This window comes from Aulonocara sp. 'chitande type north' Nkhata Bay, linkage group LG1, assembly GCF_057382095.1.
Source record: "Aulonocara sp. 'chitande type north' Nkhata Bay isolate Kocher_YH1m ecotype deep benthic linkage group LG1, A_spYH_male_GT1.1, whole genome shotgun sequence".
Lineage (NCBI taxonomy): Eukaryota > Metazoa > Chordata > Actinopteri > Cichliformes > Cichlidae > Aulonocara > Aulonocara sp. 'chitande type north' Nkhata Bay.
The window spans coordinates 21,711,724-21,726,310 of record NC_141344.1 but is presented as its reverse complement, the minus strand read 5'-3'; the positions used below and the strand labels follow the sequence as shown (position 1 = coordinate 21,726,310).

Genomic DNA, 14,587 nt, shown 5'->3' with positions numbered 1-14,587 from the left:
TAGTTCCATGGACCTGTGATAGGTCATTGTCAACAATTTGTGATTCAGTCCATAGGTTCACAATTCCTACCGCACCGTAGCGGTGGTCGGGTGGCTCGCCATCTCGCGCTGATCAGGGCTGATCGCGGGAGAACAAAAAAAACCTGACCTAAACAAGGTCAAAAAACAGAAATTATCATTCACAGAAGAAAATGAAACAGCATTCTACTGCTGTGACAAAATAAATACATAAATCCATAAATAACAAAGTCAAGTAATCAATGCCACGTTTCATACAACAATCAATAAACCATCATCTCTTATAATGAATGTCATTCTAAATACTATTATAGAAAGACATTCTCATGGGTCCCATCAAAGTATATCAGCGTTAAAGCTAATAAATATTATCCAAAGTTAATCAAATATATTTACAAAACTCATTTAATCACAGGTGTTGCGCAACAGATTCAATAATGTAAATGGAATTTAACTCAATGCAAAATCTCATAGGCCGTTTCGGCATTTCATCAGAAAAGTAACAAAAAACATCCAAAACGGACAAAACTACAAAAATCAAATCACTCATTCAACTCTAGATACGTTAAATCAACATTCGGCCATAATGGAATAAACAAAAACAACAATATTCAATAGATGACACTAGTAATTGCACTTACTGTCGCTAGCCTAGCATTAGCTTACCGGCATTGTAGGATGTGCGATCGCGGCTCCGCATGTACATTAATTGTGACAAAACAAAACAAACAAATAACTCACCGTTGAGTCGAGTGTGAGGTAGTGTAAAGATGAATGAATCGGCCGGGTTATTGCACGCTGTCAACTGGCCTGTAGTGCAAAATTTGTCGTGATCTGACAAGTACGCCAACCACAGGGACAACAGCAGCCAGAGGAGCAGGGACATGCAGCTGATTGACCCGGAACTTATACAGGATTCATTCCCGCCACAATAAAGGGACTGGCGGAAGTGGGGTCAGAAGTTACCATGGTTACACTTCCCTTGAGGTTTTTGTGTCGTCATGCATCTACACGCTGATCGGTTCTGGCACTGCATCTGCATCAGACGTTAAACAATCTTCTTGCAGTGTAACAGCTAGAAAGTTGGTTTACTACAGGTCTTTAATAAACATGGCATACTCATCAGTGAGTGCTACGGTTCTCTTTGACCTTAGGTTTTATTAAAACCAAGCACGCTGTACATCTTTGATATTCGGAGTTATCATTTTATAGATTTAATACTACTTTCAACACATATACTGCTTGCCACAGAATCCATACAAAACTATTGCGCCTCTCTGCTTTCCATCCTACAGCACATGTCACTTACTCTAACTTATGCTGTAACAATGTGTGTATGCGGGCCTTTGATGTGCCGAGGTGAAATTGTGGTTTGGATTAAGAGCAGGCGTAGCTCAGCCAGGTATTGTGTGAGCACACGAGGGCCGTCATTGCCGCAGAGACCCCTGTCAGCACGCGTTAGCAAGAGCTGTGATCTGGCCTCCCCCTTAGTGGGCTCTGTGTTTCTGTGTACTATGCCAGTGCTTAGGCCTCTCTCTGATCTCTGCTCCCTATCTGTTCAGCAGGTCCAGGGTCACATGCCTCCGCTCATGATCCCCATTTTTCCACACGACCAACGCACTCTAGCAGCAGCAGCTGCCGCCCAGCAAGGCTTTCTCTTCCCTCCAGGAATGTCTTATAAGCCAGGTACGCTTGCAAATTTAAGCCATTTTGGTCATATTGTCCTTCTTTTCTCCCTTGCTTGCTTTGTCTTCACCCCCTTTGTGCTTTTAACCACAACTATAATTTTCAGTCTGGAAGCTGTTAGACTTTAATGCTTCATTCACACTCTGGCTGCTGGCATGCTCTGCTGTGTCTGAACACAGATTTGAGAGCAACGCCTGGGAATGTTCTTGTCCATGTGGAACAATAGATATGGGTGGAAAAACAGAGGAATATAAACATGTCATCGGCATGAAAGTATCTTTCAGGAGTGCACTGGCTATAATAGTTTTTTTGTTTTCAAAGTATCTACTGTCAGAGATCCAAGAACATGGGAGACGAACCCTGCAAGAAGTGCTTTCCAAATCTATCGTAATAAAAAAGCAACTCCCCTGTTACAGTTTCACACAATTATACCCTGTTATAGTCAGATTAAGTCATTAAAACACAGTTAGGAGTTGGATAGTCTGTACATGATGCAAGAACAGGTTTTTCTGTACAATTACTGTTTGCGCTGCCTGTAACGGCATGCCTCACTTGCTTCCTTTGTATTATGGAAACATATTTTACACATTGTAAAGTTTTCCACGTTACAGTATGTACTTAGTCCCAGGGCAAGGTTATATATACATATATTTAAAAAAAATGGTTGTTTTGTTACGCACATCATTTATTTAACAAAATTCAGCTGAATCTTGTCCACTGAAAAAGGTTTTCCCATTTTCACCCCAAGGCAAAAAAAGTGTTTTTATGTTGATGAAACCTTGAAAAAGAAAAGTCTTTGTCTGAAGAGGACTATAAACAGAAAACTGAGAAGAGTAAGAAGTCAGCAGGTTTGCAACACAACATTAAAAGGTGTGGTAGTGCAGTTAATGAATTAACTATAAAACCACAGGATGAAAAAGAAAGTCAGCTATTTTTGAACTATGGAGCCATGACAGCTTAAACAAAGTGCCTGAGGGGGAGTCTTTTACCAGTGTGCTTTTTGCAATAGGTTTGACACGGAAAATGTTTTAGTTCAAATAACAGGAGCTATTATGGAATCATGTTCAGGGGTCACCATGTGCACGGGTCTTGCATAATTCATGAGCTCATGAAGAAATAGCAAAGGAGGTCTGAAAATGACTCTTGTAGTCAGAAGAGGTATTTTCAAAGCCTTTATTATTTCTTCCCTGTCCAACACAATATACACAATATATCCAGAGAGCACAATGTTATCATCACCACCTGCAGAGTGTACAGGATGCTTCTGTGTCCTTTCTCCATGAAGTGAGCGGTGAAGCATTTACTTCCAAGACTAAGGCACACTAATCTGATGTTATCATTATGAGACAGCTCCCAGGGACCACTGCTTATGACCCCCAAACCTGTGGTGCTCTCATGGCAACAGATTCATTTTGGCACCGTAGTGGTAAGTCATCACCCCGTCCACTGGCTGTGCTCAATGGCCTGGTGCTGCATGGTAGGCAGGCACAGTCATAGAGACACCAAGTCATCGCTTAAACAAATAGATATATAAGTTGGACTTCTTAGCCTGTTTGCACTGTTTACACAGACATGGCAGCATTCAGTCTGAGGTGCCTTTAATGGAGCTGGAGAATGACCCCATAGTCTTTAGTCTCTGCCAGTCGCCCTCATAGGTATCCTGCTGACAGTTGATAGTTTTCTCATGCTATCTTATTTTATTTTGTTTTATTAGTTGCCAGATTTAAACTATTCTGTCTTTGTAGTGTTTGTTTTTCAAGTCATTCAAACTGGATGTTTACTCTTTATGAGTAAGTTGTATGAAGAAGGATTCTTTTTATGTGTGCAGAGTGTGTGTCGCAGGTTCCATTGCTAGACTTAAAGATCTGCAGGGCCTCAATCAGGGATTACTCAAATCACAAAGATATTTCTTGGTATATTAAAATGTACTATATATTGCTACCTGAAGCCCCGTTGCTTTTGCTGGGTTTGGCATTGGGCTGCAATACTAAAAATGCAAAGACATTTAATTTTTATTAACAATATTTATTTGTGATCTTCTGCTTTTCACAATACAAACAAACCATGATAAAACACTGTATATACATATGCAATCTAAGAGAAAACAAAATATTCCTCTAATGTTTGAGAGCACGTCTCATGTCCAAACAGAGTTGCTGTCTTTTTCATTTTGGCAAAGTTAATGTGACTCAACTTCCAGTCAGGTTGTGCTATTATACAGTAATCTTGATTCTTGTTTCATACAAAGTGCAGATCCAAGGATTACTGCTTGAAATTCTTTGGAGGCACCAGCAAATGCACACCTCAGCTTGTATTTTGGGTTAAACTGCTGCTGCAACATTTTGGATTAGAAAAAACTTGTTTTTTTCCTGTTACTTTCAGTGTAGTTAAATCCAATGCCAACTGCAGAAGCTTGGTAAAACTCAAACATGAGATTTTACTGGGGTACAGCAGATTAATGATGGGGCACATACCCCTGTGAAAAGGGTTCAAGCGATGCCTATGTTCCATTTTTTACTCGGCAACAGTTCATTTGTTCTCCTTCACATTGTTCACATTGCTCGGAAACCTAAAAATTGCAACATTGAACGTGAAGCTGGTTGACTAAGTGAGTTTCATTAATCACAACCTGAGTCATATAAAAATATACATAATCACTATCTGTAAGCACTTAATTGGAAGCATCCTGGAGCACTTTGTCTGGACTGGCACAACAGCAATACAAAAGCATCCCCTGTCATTTTTGCCCCCATAAAAGCCTGATTTCTGTACTGTGTCATTTCTGTGGGTCATTTCTGTACTGTTAGTGTTAACATCACGTGAGACAACGATAAATACTATTAGATAAGTTACTTTTTAGATTTAAGGCATATATTTTTGCGTGTCACAGACAAAATGACAAACCAGCTCCCAAAAATTGCAACAAAGTCACTTGTAAATGTAGCTCAGCTAGTCACTGTTCAGAACAGCTATGCTATAAATGACAATGCAATGTGGGATCTTTGTGTCTCTCCTACGATGCTCTCAAATCTAAACAACGAAGTGCTTTACTTGTTTCAAGTTAAAGGAAACTTAAAAGCTGGTGAAAAAAGATGATCAGGTTTGACAGTTGCAGTCATTCATTCATAATTTGATCTACCCTAAGAAAGGTTTCAGCTACATCTGTCAACCCTCAGGAGATCTACGACTTATTTCTTGGCACCACATGAGGGGGGAAATATAGCCTGTTGTGACTATGGCGTCATCAATACGACCCCCCAACCCCTCTTAGTGTTTAGAATCCAGGCTCTCAACAGCAAAGCAACAAGGACCCTTTTTTTTTTCTTTTTTACAAAGGAAGTAAAACATTTTAAATGCTTTTCCTTTTCGTTACGAGGGGTGCTAACCTGCAGGAGTTTACATTCTGTTGGAGTCTGGTGCCTAGACACAGACTTTGATGACCCAAGTCCCAGACTTTGGAGTCTCAAGATCCCTCAGCAGTCGTCGTGCAGCACATGACCCTCCCCAGGTTTCACATGACATCTAAAGACATTCAGCCATTTATTATCCCCCAAACCCTACGTCACAGACAGCAAATGAGACAGGGAGAGAAGCGAGACCAAAAAAAAGGAGGTGTGTAGAAATAACCACAGCCCCCCCCCCCCCCTACATCCAACTTAGCACTATTTGAAACCACTTCTGCTATGTGATTTTATTTGCTACTAAATGGGGATTGGATTTCCATGGCCTGTATCACATTGTGCTGTGCTGTACAAGATTGCAAAGTGAGGCGGGCGGACGAGGGCAAAGTGAAAGAGAAGGTGTATACATTTGCCTTGTCTGTGGCTTAATGGCTCCATATGTTTGTGAAGAGAAGTGACAGCCAGAAGTGGGGTCTGAGCGAAGGCCAACTACCCCTCCCTGCTCTTGCAGTGCACGCCATCACCCCTCCTTCAGATTCATGCCTCAAACCTACCTCTCCCGTCTATGAATGCTGTGCTGCCCAGTCTCACTGGGGATGTTCTCTCCGTCTCAACACACAAGGTTGACCGTGTAAAGGCTTCTGCAACCCTATGGATATCACTCACGCTGCAGCCATTTTTATATCCCTGTGTAACAAATGTGCTGATGGTGGGCCAACAGTAATGAATACTGCTGCTATTTGGAGATTATTTCCTCCTTGCTTGATCACAGTGGCATATGAGATAAGAATGTGGTTTTTTTTAACCAGTGTTATTGTGACAGCACACTTGTTCTAACCAGTTTGCATACAAGTGCTTCCACTCTGTTGCCAAAGCTATCACTCAGAAACAAACAATGTGGCACTGAACAATAACCAGACAAGTCTACAGCTGTATGAATTGCCTGAGAGAACATACTGGTCTTTTACAAAAGCACTAACTGAATACCAAGGGAGATATTTAGCATCTAATCAGAACACAAACACACGCACACTCAAGCACACCTTTAAAGAATCCCCACCTTGTTTAACAGTGTCTTATTTACTGTTGTCAGGGGATTTGTAGTGCACAGGTGGAGTAAAAAGGGAATGGTGTGGAACTTTCGTAAGTAATTCTGCTCTTGTTAAACCCCCGTAGGCTTTTTGTTAATGCAGATGTTTGGGCTTGAAGCCGAGCGTTCGTTGCTGTTCGCCACATTTCTGTGGCAAAAGTAGTGGAGGGCCCAGAATCCGTGTTGGCACTTGCCTGGTCGCTGTGGGCCGGCTCATTGTCTGAACCTGTATGCATTGTTGTCTCTTTCTTTCTGTCTCTGACAGGTGATAACTACCCGGTGCAGTTCATTCCATCCTCAGTGGCAGCTGCAGCAGCGTCAGGACTCAGCCCCCTCCAGCTTCAGGTATGTACAGTACTATGACAAAGAATGTTAGCGACGCTCGCCAAGCTCAGGGCAGAAAGGATGGCTAAGCAGCTGTACACTAAGTAATGAGGCGCACACTAAATAATCCTGGAGGCCCCAAGCTCACGCTCGCTTATCACCTTACGTATGTAATTCATCCCATATGATAGAGGTTTCATCCCCACCAGCTCAGCCAGAGAGTTAGGAAGATAATAGTTATTAGAGAGAATGAAAATCACTTTGGTTGCATTAATCACCCACCAGTGAATTTATCGGAAGACAACAGGCTGCAAAAAAAATCTCTTTCCTAATGCTTTCATCTAGAAAACGACTGTGCTATTTACAGTTTATCTCTTTGTAGAAAACAGCTAAGAAAATTATTAAAATTAGTCTAATAAAAAAATGTGTGAGAAGAGGATTTGAGCAACGAGAAATGTTGAGAGAGGCTGTGAGCCCTACGGGCTGCTCCAGGACTTCTCTCACTCAGCGTTTAAGAGCTAAACCTAGGTCAGGGCTTAACCTGAGGCCATAATGTTTAATGTAGATAATTATCTGTGTTCTATTATTCAACTTATCGCTATTATAAATAGTAATAAATATAAATAGCTAATGAGAAATTTTAAATAATTACTTCCCCCCCCCCCCAACTTTTCACTGATTTTTATTTCCATTAAAAAAAACAAAACCAATGGAAATCTGAACATTGCTGATTGTTGCTTCTCTAATTATGATTTTTCTTAGTAGTTCTGAGTAATTGTAGAATTTCTGTCTGGAAATCTTAGTTGTAGTTCTTTGGAAACAAAAGCAGCAAACAAAGAATATAAAAGTATCCTACCCAGCATATGGTTAAGTGGCCACTGCTGCTTTATCAACAACACCAGTAAGTTATTTTACAGCTACAGAATGTGATGCTAAACAGCAGAAAGAAGTAAACCACGAGTGAAAAGCTAAGCTCAAGACTAAGGGGAGACTCTTTGCACACTGATATATGTGGCATTTGTCCTTCAGAAGCTACCACTGTCAGTGTTAACGAGCCTTGGCAAGTTCGAACAATGCACGCAGCTGGCTCTGAAGAGCCGTGCGTCATTATGCATCCAGGAGAAGAGCTATCAGAAGCATGTAAGGTGTTAAATGAGTCTGTTCATGTTTGAGGATGCGTGTCTGTGAGTGTAAAAGATGGAAGCTGCTTTTCTGAATATCTTTCTGGAGTACATATGCGTGGCTTTGTGTGTCATAGTGAAGTTTATTGGAAAGGAGTGTCAGTTCAGACAGGCATACTCAGCCTATTTATAGGGGTGTATGAGGTCAGATGAAACAGTCGTATATCTGAAGGTTGGGGTAAGAACGGGAGACGGGTCTAGAGTCATTAATTCTGACTATGTATCTAACCCTGGGAATGGGCAAAAACAGTGCCTCCAAGACCATGACTTGGCTGACCTTTACAGAACACAGTAAACAAAAAGAGGTGCATTTTCCATTAATTGAAGTCTGTCAGCCTGTCACATATTCCGCCTGCTGGCTGCTATTTACCCTGCATAGAGATTCCCCTTAAAACAGTAAGGCTAATCAAACATGCCCTTTTCTGCATAGCTGGGATCAACAAACCATGTGACTGCCACCACTTCCTCTACAAAGCGCTGGGAGCCTGGTATGATTAAAACCATCATCTCAACCCAGTCATGGAATTAAGTTGGAGTTGTTTCCTCTCTTTTCAAACCAATAATACCACCAGCAACTTCCTTCATCGAAATTAAACTACTGAAAAGTGTCCTTAAATAAATGCCTGTTTGTGACAGAAGGGACCAATGTGTAGAAAGGAAACACACTTTCTCTTGAAATGAATGCCATCTTAATACCAGCGCCACTTGATATTTTTGAAAGTTTATAAATCATCCAGCGCAATTCTCCATTAACTTCATTAAACTGTCCTGAAATGTTCTAGTTCCCACCCCCAAACCTATTGTTTATCTTCCTTGTGCACGCGGTCACATGAACACACGCAGATACAACATCCCACACACATATGGTTGAATAGGCTGCCCCCCTCAATTAAAATATCTCTTCCTGTCAGCTGAATGGCAAGGTATAATTTTCACCAATTTACTCGATTTCGACTGTGCAATATATGAACCTTAAAAAATTATCTTATTGGTAGAATTAATTCCCACAATGCTGCAGAGGTAATGTGATCAGCCATCCAGCCAAAGAGGCTAGCCGCTCCGTCAGTCTTAATGTTGGCCACGAAGCCTCTTCACAATCTTCTCTGTCATAACAGTCTGGGATCCTCCCCCATTCCCCGCCCTTTCTCGCCAAGAGAAGAAAACCCAACAAGGTAACAAAGGCTTCGAGCTGATGGATGTAAATGAATCTTGCAGGATGCGTTTGAGTGTTGGGAGACTGTAATTTGCTTGTCAATACAGGGTGGTAGCATCACTCTGGTGGCTGGCAGTCTGCAAGTGGCTGTCACCAGGCATTGCTGTACCACAGGGCAATTTCACTCAATGTTTTCCTGACAGATTGGCTCTGGTCCGCAACTCACAGGAGAGGAGACGGGTAAACTATCCCAGCGCGACATGCCCCTCTTCATTAGTGCCCACACAGAGGCGGGATGAGCCTAGGACCAGCAGGAAACAATGGCTCCATCCCTGCCTGTCCCTCACTGATTACAACTGACATGTCTCACCTAACAGAGGAAATTGTGCTGAGATTGTAACCCAATCTCTCCGGACACCTACTATATTCAATTGAGTGAAGATACAAGAAGGGAATTTCCCTAATTCCACAAAAGAATTTTCTATTTGGGATAGCATTTAATTTGCTGTTTGTACATTATTCCTTGCCAACTGAAAAAAACTATTTACTTAAGGAAAATGTGACCCTAATGCATATCGCCCGTCTTCATGAACCGCTGAACAGTTGAAAAACCTTCGAGAAAGCCCTGTTTTTACCACTGGAAGCAGACTTTGGAGTTCAAGCCGTTTTACAGAAAGCATTACTGTAGAAGACAAAACATCTGGGTTCTCTGTATGTAGTGTCACCGCTGGACAAAATAAAAAAGAAACCCTCTGCGTTTACTCAGTCAAAGGTCCATTTTCTCTCTCCTGCTGTCTCATTCTTAAACCTCTTAAACCACCACAAAGTGTCTTAGTTTAAGTATTTCTCTTTCAATTACCCCATGCTATTTTTTGTGTTTCTCTTGGCTTTTTTTCCCCTATGAATTGTCCTGGCGCATGACATCCTCATGCTTTACATTAAAGGAAGCGGAGCTGCTAGAAATAAGACTTTTGCCGCATTTGCAACGGCATCTCTCCAGGGCCACGATAAACCTGGGCCCAGCCTCAGCTCATGCTCCCACTGTAAAGATGAAAAGAAGCCCATATGCTTAGCAACAACCCGGACCAGATCTCGAGCCGACAGACACATCTAAAGGAGTACTCACAGGCTTAGATGACTGGTGCGATAAGAAAGAGTGTTACACAATCAGGTACAAACAGGAAGAAAGTGGGAGAGCAGCAAACCCCGCATTATCTTTTGTTTGGATGTAAATGCCTGTGTAGTACAGATGTGAAGAAATGGCTTCTATCATTAACAAGTGAAGCACTTTTGACTTTGAAAGAGAGGGAGAGAGGAGGAGAGGGGGTAGAGAACAGACATACTGTAGAGAGCAGCTGTTTTTGTGTTTATGAGCAAAGGAGCTTGGTCTTTGAAGGTAACCCAGAGCAGTGCAGCAATGCTGGAGTGTGTGTGGAAGGCTGGCTAATAGGAAGGCTAGGTGAGCAGCTGGATGGAGGCAGTGGTGAACAGAGGGACAGATGGACAGATAGAGTTGATAATGCAGTGAGCAGCAGTGAATGGGAGGGTTGGCTCTGGGGCCCCTGGGCCTGGAGTATCCACACTCACGCCTACACAAGACAGTCTGCGATTGTGTGCATATATACAAGTTAGAAACTGAGAGAAGGACTGGACTGTCTACTCAGTAGTTGTGTGATAGAGAATCCGAGAAAGGCAGTGGGAGGGAAGGAGGGGTGAGAGCAGAGCAGGTTGGGTGCCAGCAGATGAGACAGATGTTGAGCCATACTGGAAAGCATCGGCACAGTGCACCAGGACGCCTTCCTCCACTCTTGACATCTGGGCTTAGCCTGGGTCAAGGCTGCATGGTCGCCCTGGGCAATGAGCCTGTACAAGCCTTGTGGCAAACTGGGCTGGCGCTGTGCTGCCTTTTAAATGGTGTGGTGCACTGAAGCACAGTTAATGCCCTCATATCCAGTCCAGTGCTCAGTGCCCAGGCCAGACAGAGGTGAATGAGACATTGACATAGAGACGCACTCGCACACAAAGAGATGAGAGTGTGTTTAGGAAACCGTGGCTATTAGACAGTGTTTAGACAATGTAAAAGAAGATGTTGGTATATAAAATTGCAATGGCTTAAAAGCAGTTTCCCTATTTAATATATTCAAAAGCCACAGTTGGAAATGTGCAATGCACCGTCATTGCTGGCAGCAAAGAATCTGACAAATATCTGCCACTATATTTTCCACCACATATTGCCACGCTACAACTCATGTCTTTCTTTAAAAAAAGAAAAAAGAAAGACGCACATTTGTTTTTCATCAATTTCTCGTTAAAAGACAAGGCTTACACTCCTGTGTTTCCAGCAGGAAAAACATTCACTCCATAATTGATTATATTGTGTACTGAGCTATCAGCTTTGTTATTTCACTAAACAAATACAGGGCTGCCCGCCCTGATTGCATATCATACTTTTGAGATGTCTAACATCATCAGCAGAGTGTGTAATCTCAGTTTAATGTCACAGGCAGAAAAGTGAACCTCCCCGTTTAACCTCTGCTGCCTCCAGAGGGCTCGTTTTTAATTACCAGAGGCTAACAAGCTGACCTAGGGCGTGTTGTGCTCACTTTGAATCTATGCTTGCTGAGATCTGCTCTGCTCTACTGGGAAATGAGGAATGATGGGGTCAGACGAAGGATATTAGGTTATGTGTTTGCCTTCTGATTTATATGTCCTGTTTTTGTTTTACCTTTTATATTATTTTGTATTGTGATTGCCATACATGTACACTTTTAATGGGACTGGCATGTTTTTCATAGAGAACATAAAATAGAATATTTATCTCTTGCCAGTTCCTAAAAACCCCTGATTGTAATCCCATTAGCTAACATATTCATTTTGATGTTTACATTTGCAAACTGTAGCTCAGCGTGCTGCTTGTTTTTCATGGAAATAAAAAGTGTTAAGAATATTGAGGGTCCTGATATTTTTAAAAGGTTTGACTGCTCCTTCTGTACTCCAGTGTTGGAACACTGACTTTCAGCTTGACCCTCATTACCATGAACCTCTCTCTACGCCACCTGGCAAGCAGTTATGAAGAAGGGGTTATTAGATGTGAGAGCGTCAACTGAGGGAAACGGGCAGATGTGTTCAGCTCAGGGAGACCAGCTTTGGCAGGATACGTCAACTTTCTGACACCGGAGTGATTGTTGTCTCCAATTGAAATACAAAGCCAAAAACATCTATAAACCCTACCAGACTTAATACTGAAAAATACTCACTGAACACTGACATTTTTCCAGTTTCTTCTTGTACACTGTATAGCAACTTAACAGATTTGACTTTCCCCTTGATTGTATTTATTGTTCTTTGGTTCATGGAGGGTTCCTGCTCGGGCTTAAGAGTAGCCGTTGCTTCTCACCCTGTGGCATTGACCTGCTAATCAGTACTAGCATCCTGACTGTGTGCAATTTGAGGCAAAGTCTAATTATGTTCTTTTTCCGGGACAATAAAATTCTTCCCACACAAGGTCAGGGGCATGCCCATCGACAGGCCTGTTAGCAAACATCTGTCCAACAGACTCTTCGACTTAGGCTTGCATGTAGCCTAGAGTGATAGGCAGTGAATTGAGAATATGTTCTTTCTGTCCACTATTTCTTTCTCTCTCTGTCGCTAACCCCACCATCCATCTCACCTCACCTCACCTCACACAGATACACATACGCCGACACAAAGAGTGCCCTTAACAGTGACATTAACTAAGTCTAGCTCAGATGAGAAGAAAATAGAGTTAGGCCCACTCCTGTGTCCGATCCTTTCCGAGACAAAAGACTGTTTGTGAGGGAAGGTGGAGGCAGTGCTATCATTGTGGGAACATAATCAGTCTGTCATTTCCGCTGCCCATGTGCTGTTGTTATCCCTAGGTCCCCTGGAAGAATGGACCTTTTGTACTGCCGCTTATGTGGCAGCGATAAAGTTTCTTACAGGAGCACATATGTGTTTATATCTGCAGATATGTGCATGGACATAAAGTGCTTTATTTGGTCTAAGTCTTCATTTAAACTGCCAAAGGTGAGGACAACAGGGCCGGGTTGCCTTTTCTCATCCAGACAAATGTGTTCTGTGTTCGGCCAAGCAAACCAGGAAATGAGACAAGGTTTGTTGATTGGCCAGTGGAAGCGAAATTAGATTCTCTCTGACAGCACCGTCTGACTGCATAACACAACAAACCATAAGGTTTAGCTAGTCTGAGGATAGCAAGGCAGCAGGGGAGTTAAGGGCTGCTATTTGTCTGATGAAGTGAGGGCTAAGGCTACGTGGAGTAACACATTTTCTCAGACAGTAGCTCTATTTTACAGACCCCTGCCATTTGCAGCAGGAGACAAAACCCAATTTCATCACTTACCTGGTGGCCAATTAAAACACACCTCCAACTGAAAGAAGCCTCCAGTGGGAGTGCTGGATCTGCAGACACACAGAAAAGGCACGAAAATGATCATTTGATTTACAGTTAAATATTATAAATTTTGATATCAAATCAAGAGATAAAAATAGACAAGTTGATTTTAAGATACCGAGCCATAACTTATAAATTACCCTCCAAAATGTGATGCATTTGACTCACGCTGCGTTTTTATGCATCCAATCCCTAATATCAGTGTATTTAACCACCAGTTCAAATATTTGCCACATTATCAACCTCTTAAATTGAGCCTTCAAAGTTCAACTCTATCTGAGGCAATGTTTTGCCATTTGCACCATGCTCTTGGGTAATAATGTCACCAGCAGCTGAAAACCTTACTGAATGAACACCAAGAAATATAAAGTGATTGCATCAGTGTTCTCTGTAAAGATTTCTAATCTTTTATAATGTGTGTTTTTAACATTTTCTGTGATGGCAATTCAACTGCGGTTGGTTGTGGAACGGGACCGTCTCACATTGCTGTGTACAGACAAAACACAGACCAGAAACTTCAATTGCAAGTTGTGTAGAACTAGAGAAACGAGAGATCTTTGCTAACACACTTGCATCCATTCGGCAAACTTTTCTCTGTGATGAGTGGAAAATAGGGGCTCCAAGTATTTGAATGAAAGCCATCTCTGTGTGGTTTTTAAGACTGCTGTCTCTCTCTGGGTTCAGCCTTTGAAATACAGTTAAGACCTTTGATGGAGGTTCTCTGCCAGCCTCATGGAAAGAGAGGAAAGACGTAAAAGAGAGAGGGGAGATGAAGGCAGACAGAGAAGCAGAGAGAGTTCTAGGGAGAGGAAAAGACAGAATATAAAACTTTGAATGTTTGCTGGATTTGGATGTTAACGCCTTGCGGGTTTCTCCACCTCTCTACAGCAACTGTATGCTGCCCAGCTTGCCAGCATGCAGGTCTCTCCCGGAGCCAAGATGCCTCCACTCCCCCAGCCACTCACGGCTAGTGGGCCCATTTCTCCGTCATCTCTGAAGAATGACAAGAGTTCCTCCAGCCCCATCACTCAAGTCAAGGTACAACCCTCGACTACTTCAACCAGCCCACCCACCAACCCAGGCCTTGAGTGGTACTTGACCTAGCCTAGCCTATTTGGTGTTGTCTGAGTAAACTAGCATCTACAATGTTCAGTACTTCAGTATTACACCCGGCCGTTGGTGAGCCCAACCTCTAACAGACCATCAATCTCTGGGGCTTTAACAAGGCCCTCTCTCTCTTAACCAGAACTCTGTGGAAATGGTTGCTATAGCTATGGCAGCTTCAAGCCAGTAATTTGTGGA

At 42.4% G+C, this 14,587-nt stretch overlaps 1 protein-coding gene across 5 annotated transcripts in view; it reads left to right on the top strand.

Annotated features, from left to right (window-relative positions):
• sox6 (SRY-box transcription factor 6) overlaps window positions 1-14,587 on the top strand; it is a 139,743-nt gene that overhangs the window by 99,756 nt on the left and 25,400 nt on the right. For 4 of the 5 annotated variants that reach the window (XM_086288115.1, XM_086288140.1, XM_086288134.1 and 1 more), the window contains 3 exons: window positions 1,581-1,704; window positions 6,461-6,540; window positions 14,174-14,323. In XM_086288115.1, coding sequence (XP_086144241.1) covers window positions 1,581-1,704; window positions 6,461-6,540; window positions 14,174-14,323 — 354 coding nt within the window. The remainder of the gene's footprint in view (window positions 1-1,580; window positions 1,705-6,460; window positions 6,541-14,173; window positions 14,324-14,587) is intronic. The other variant, XM_086288125.1, reaches the window with a different exon arrangement.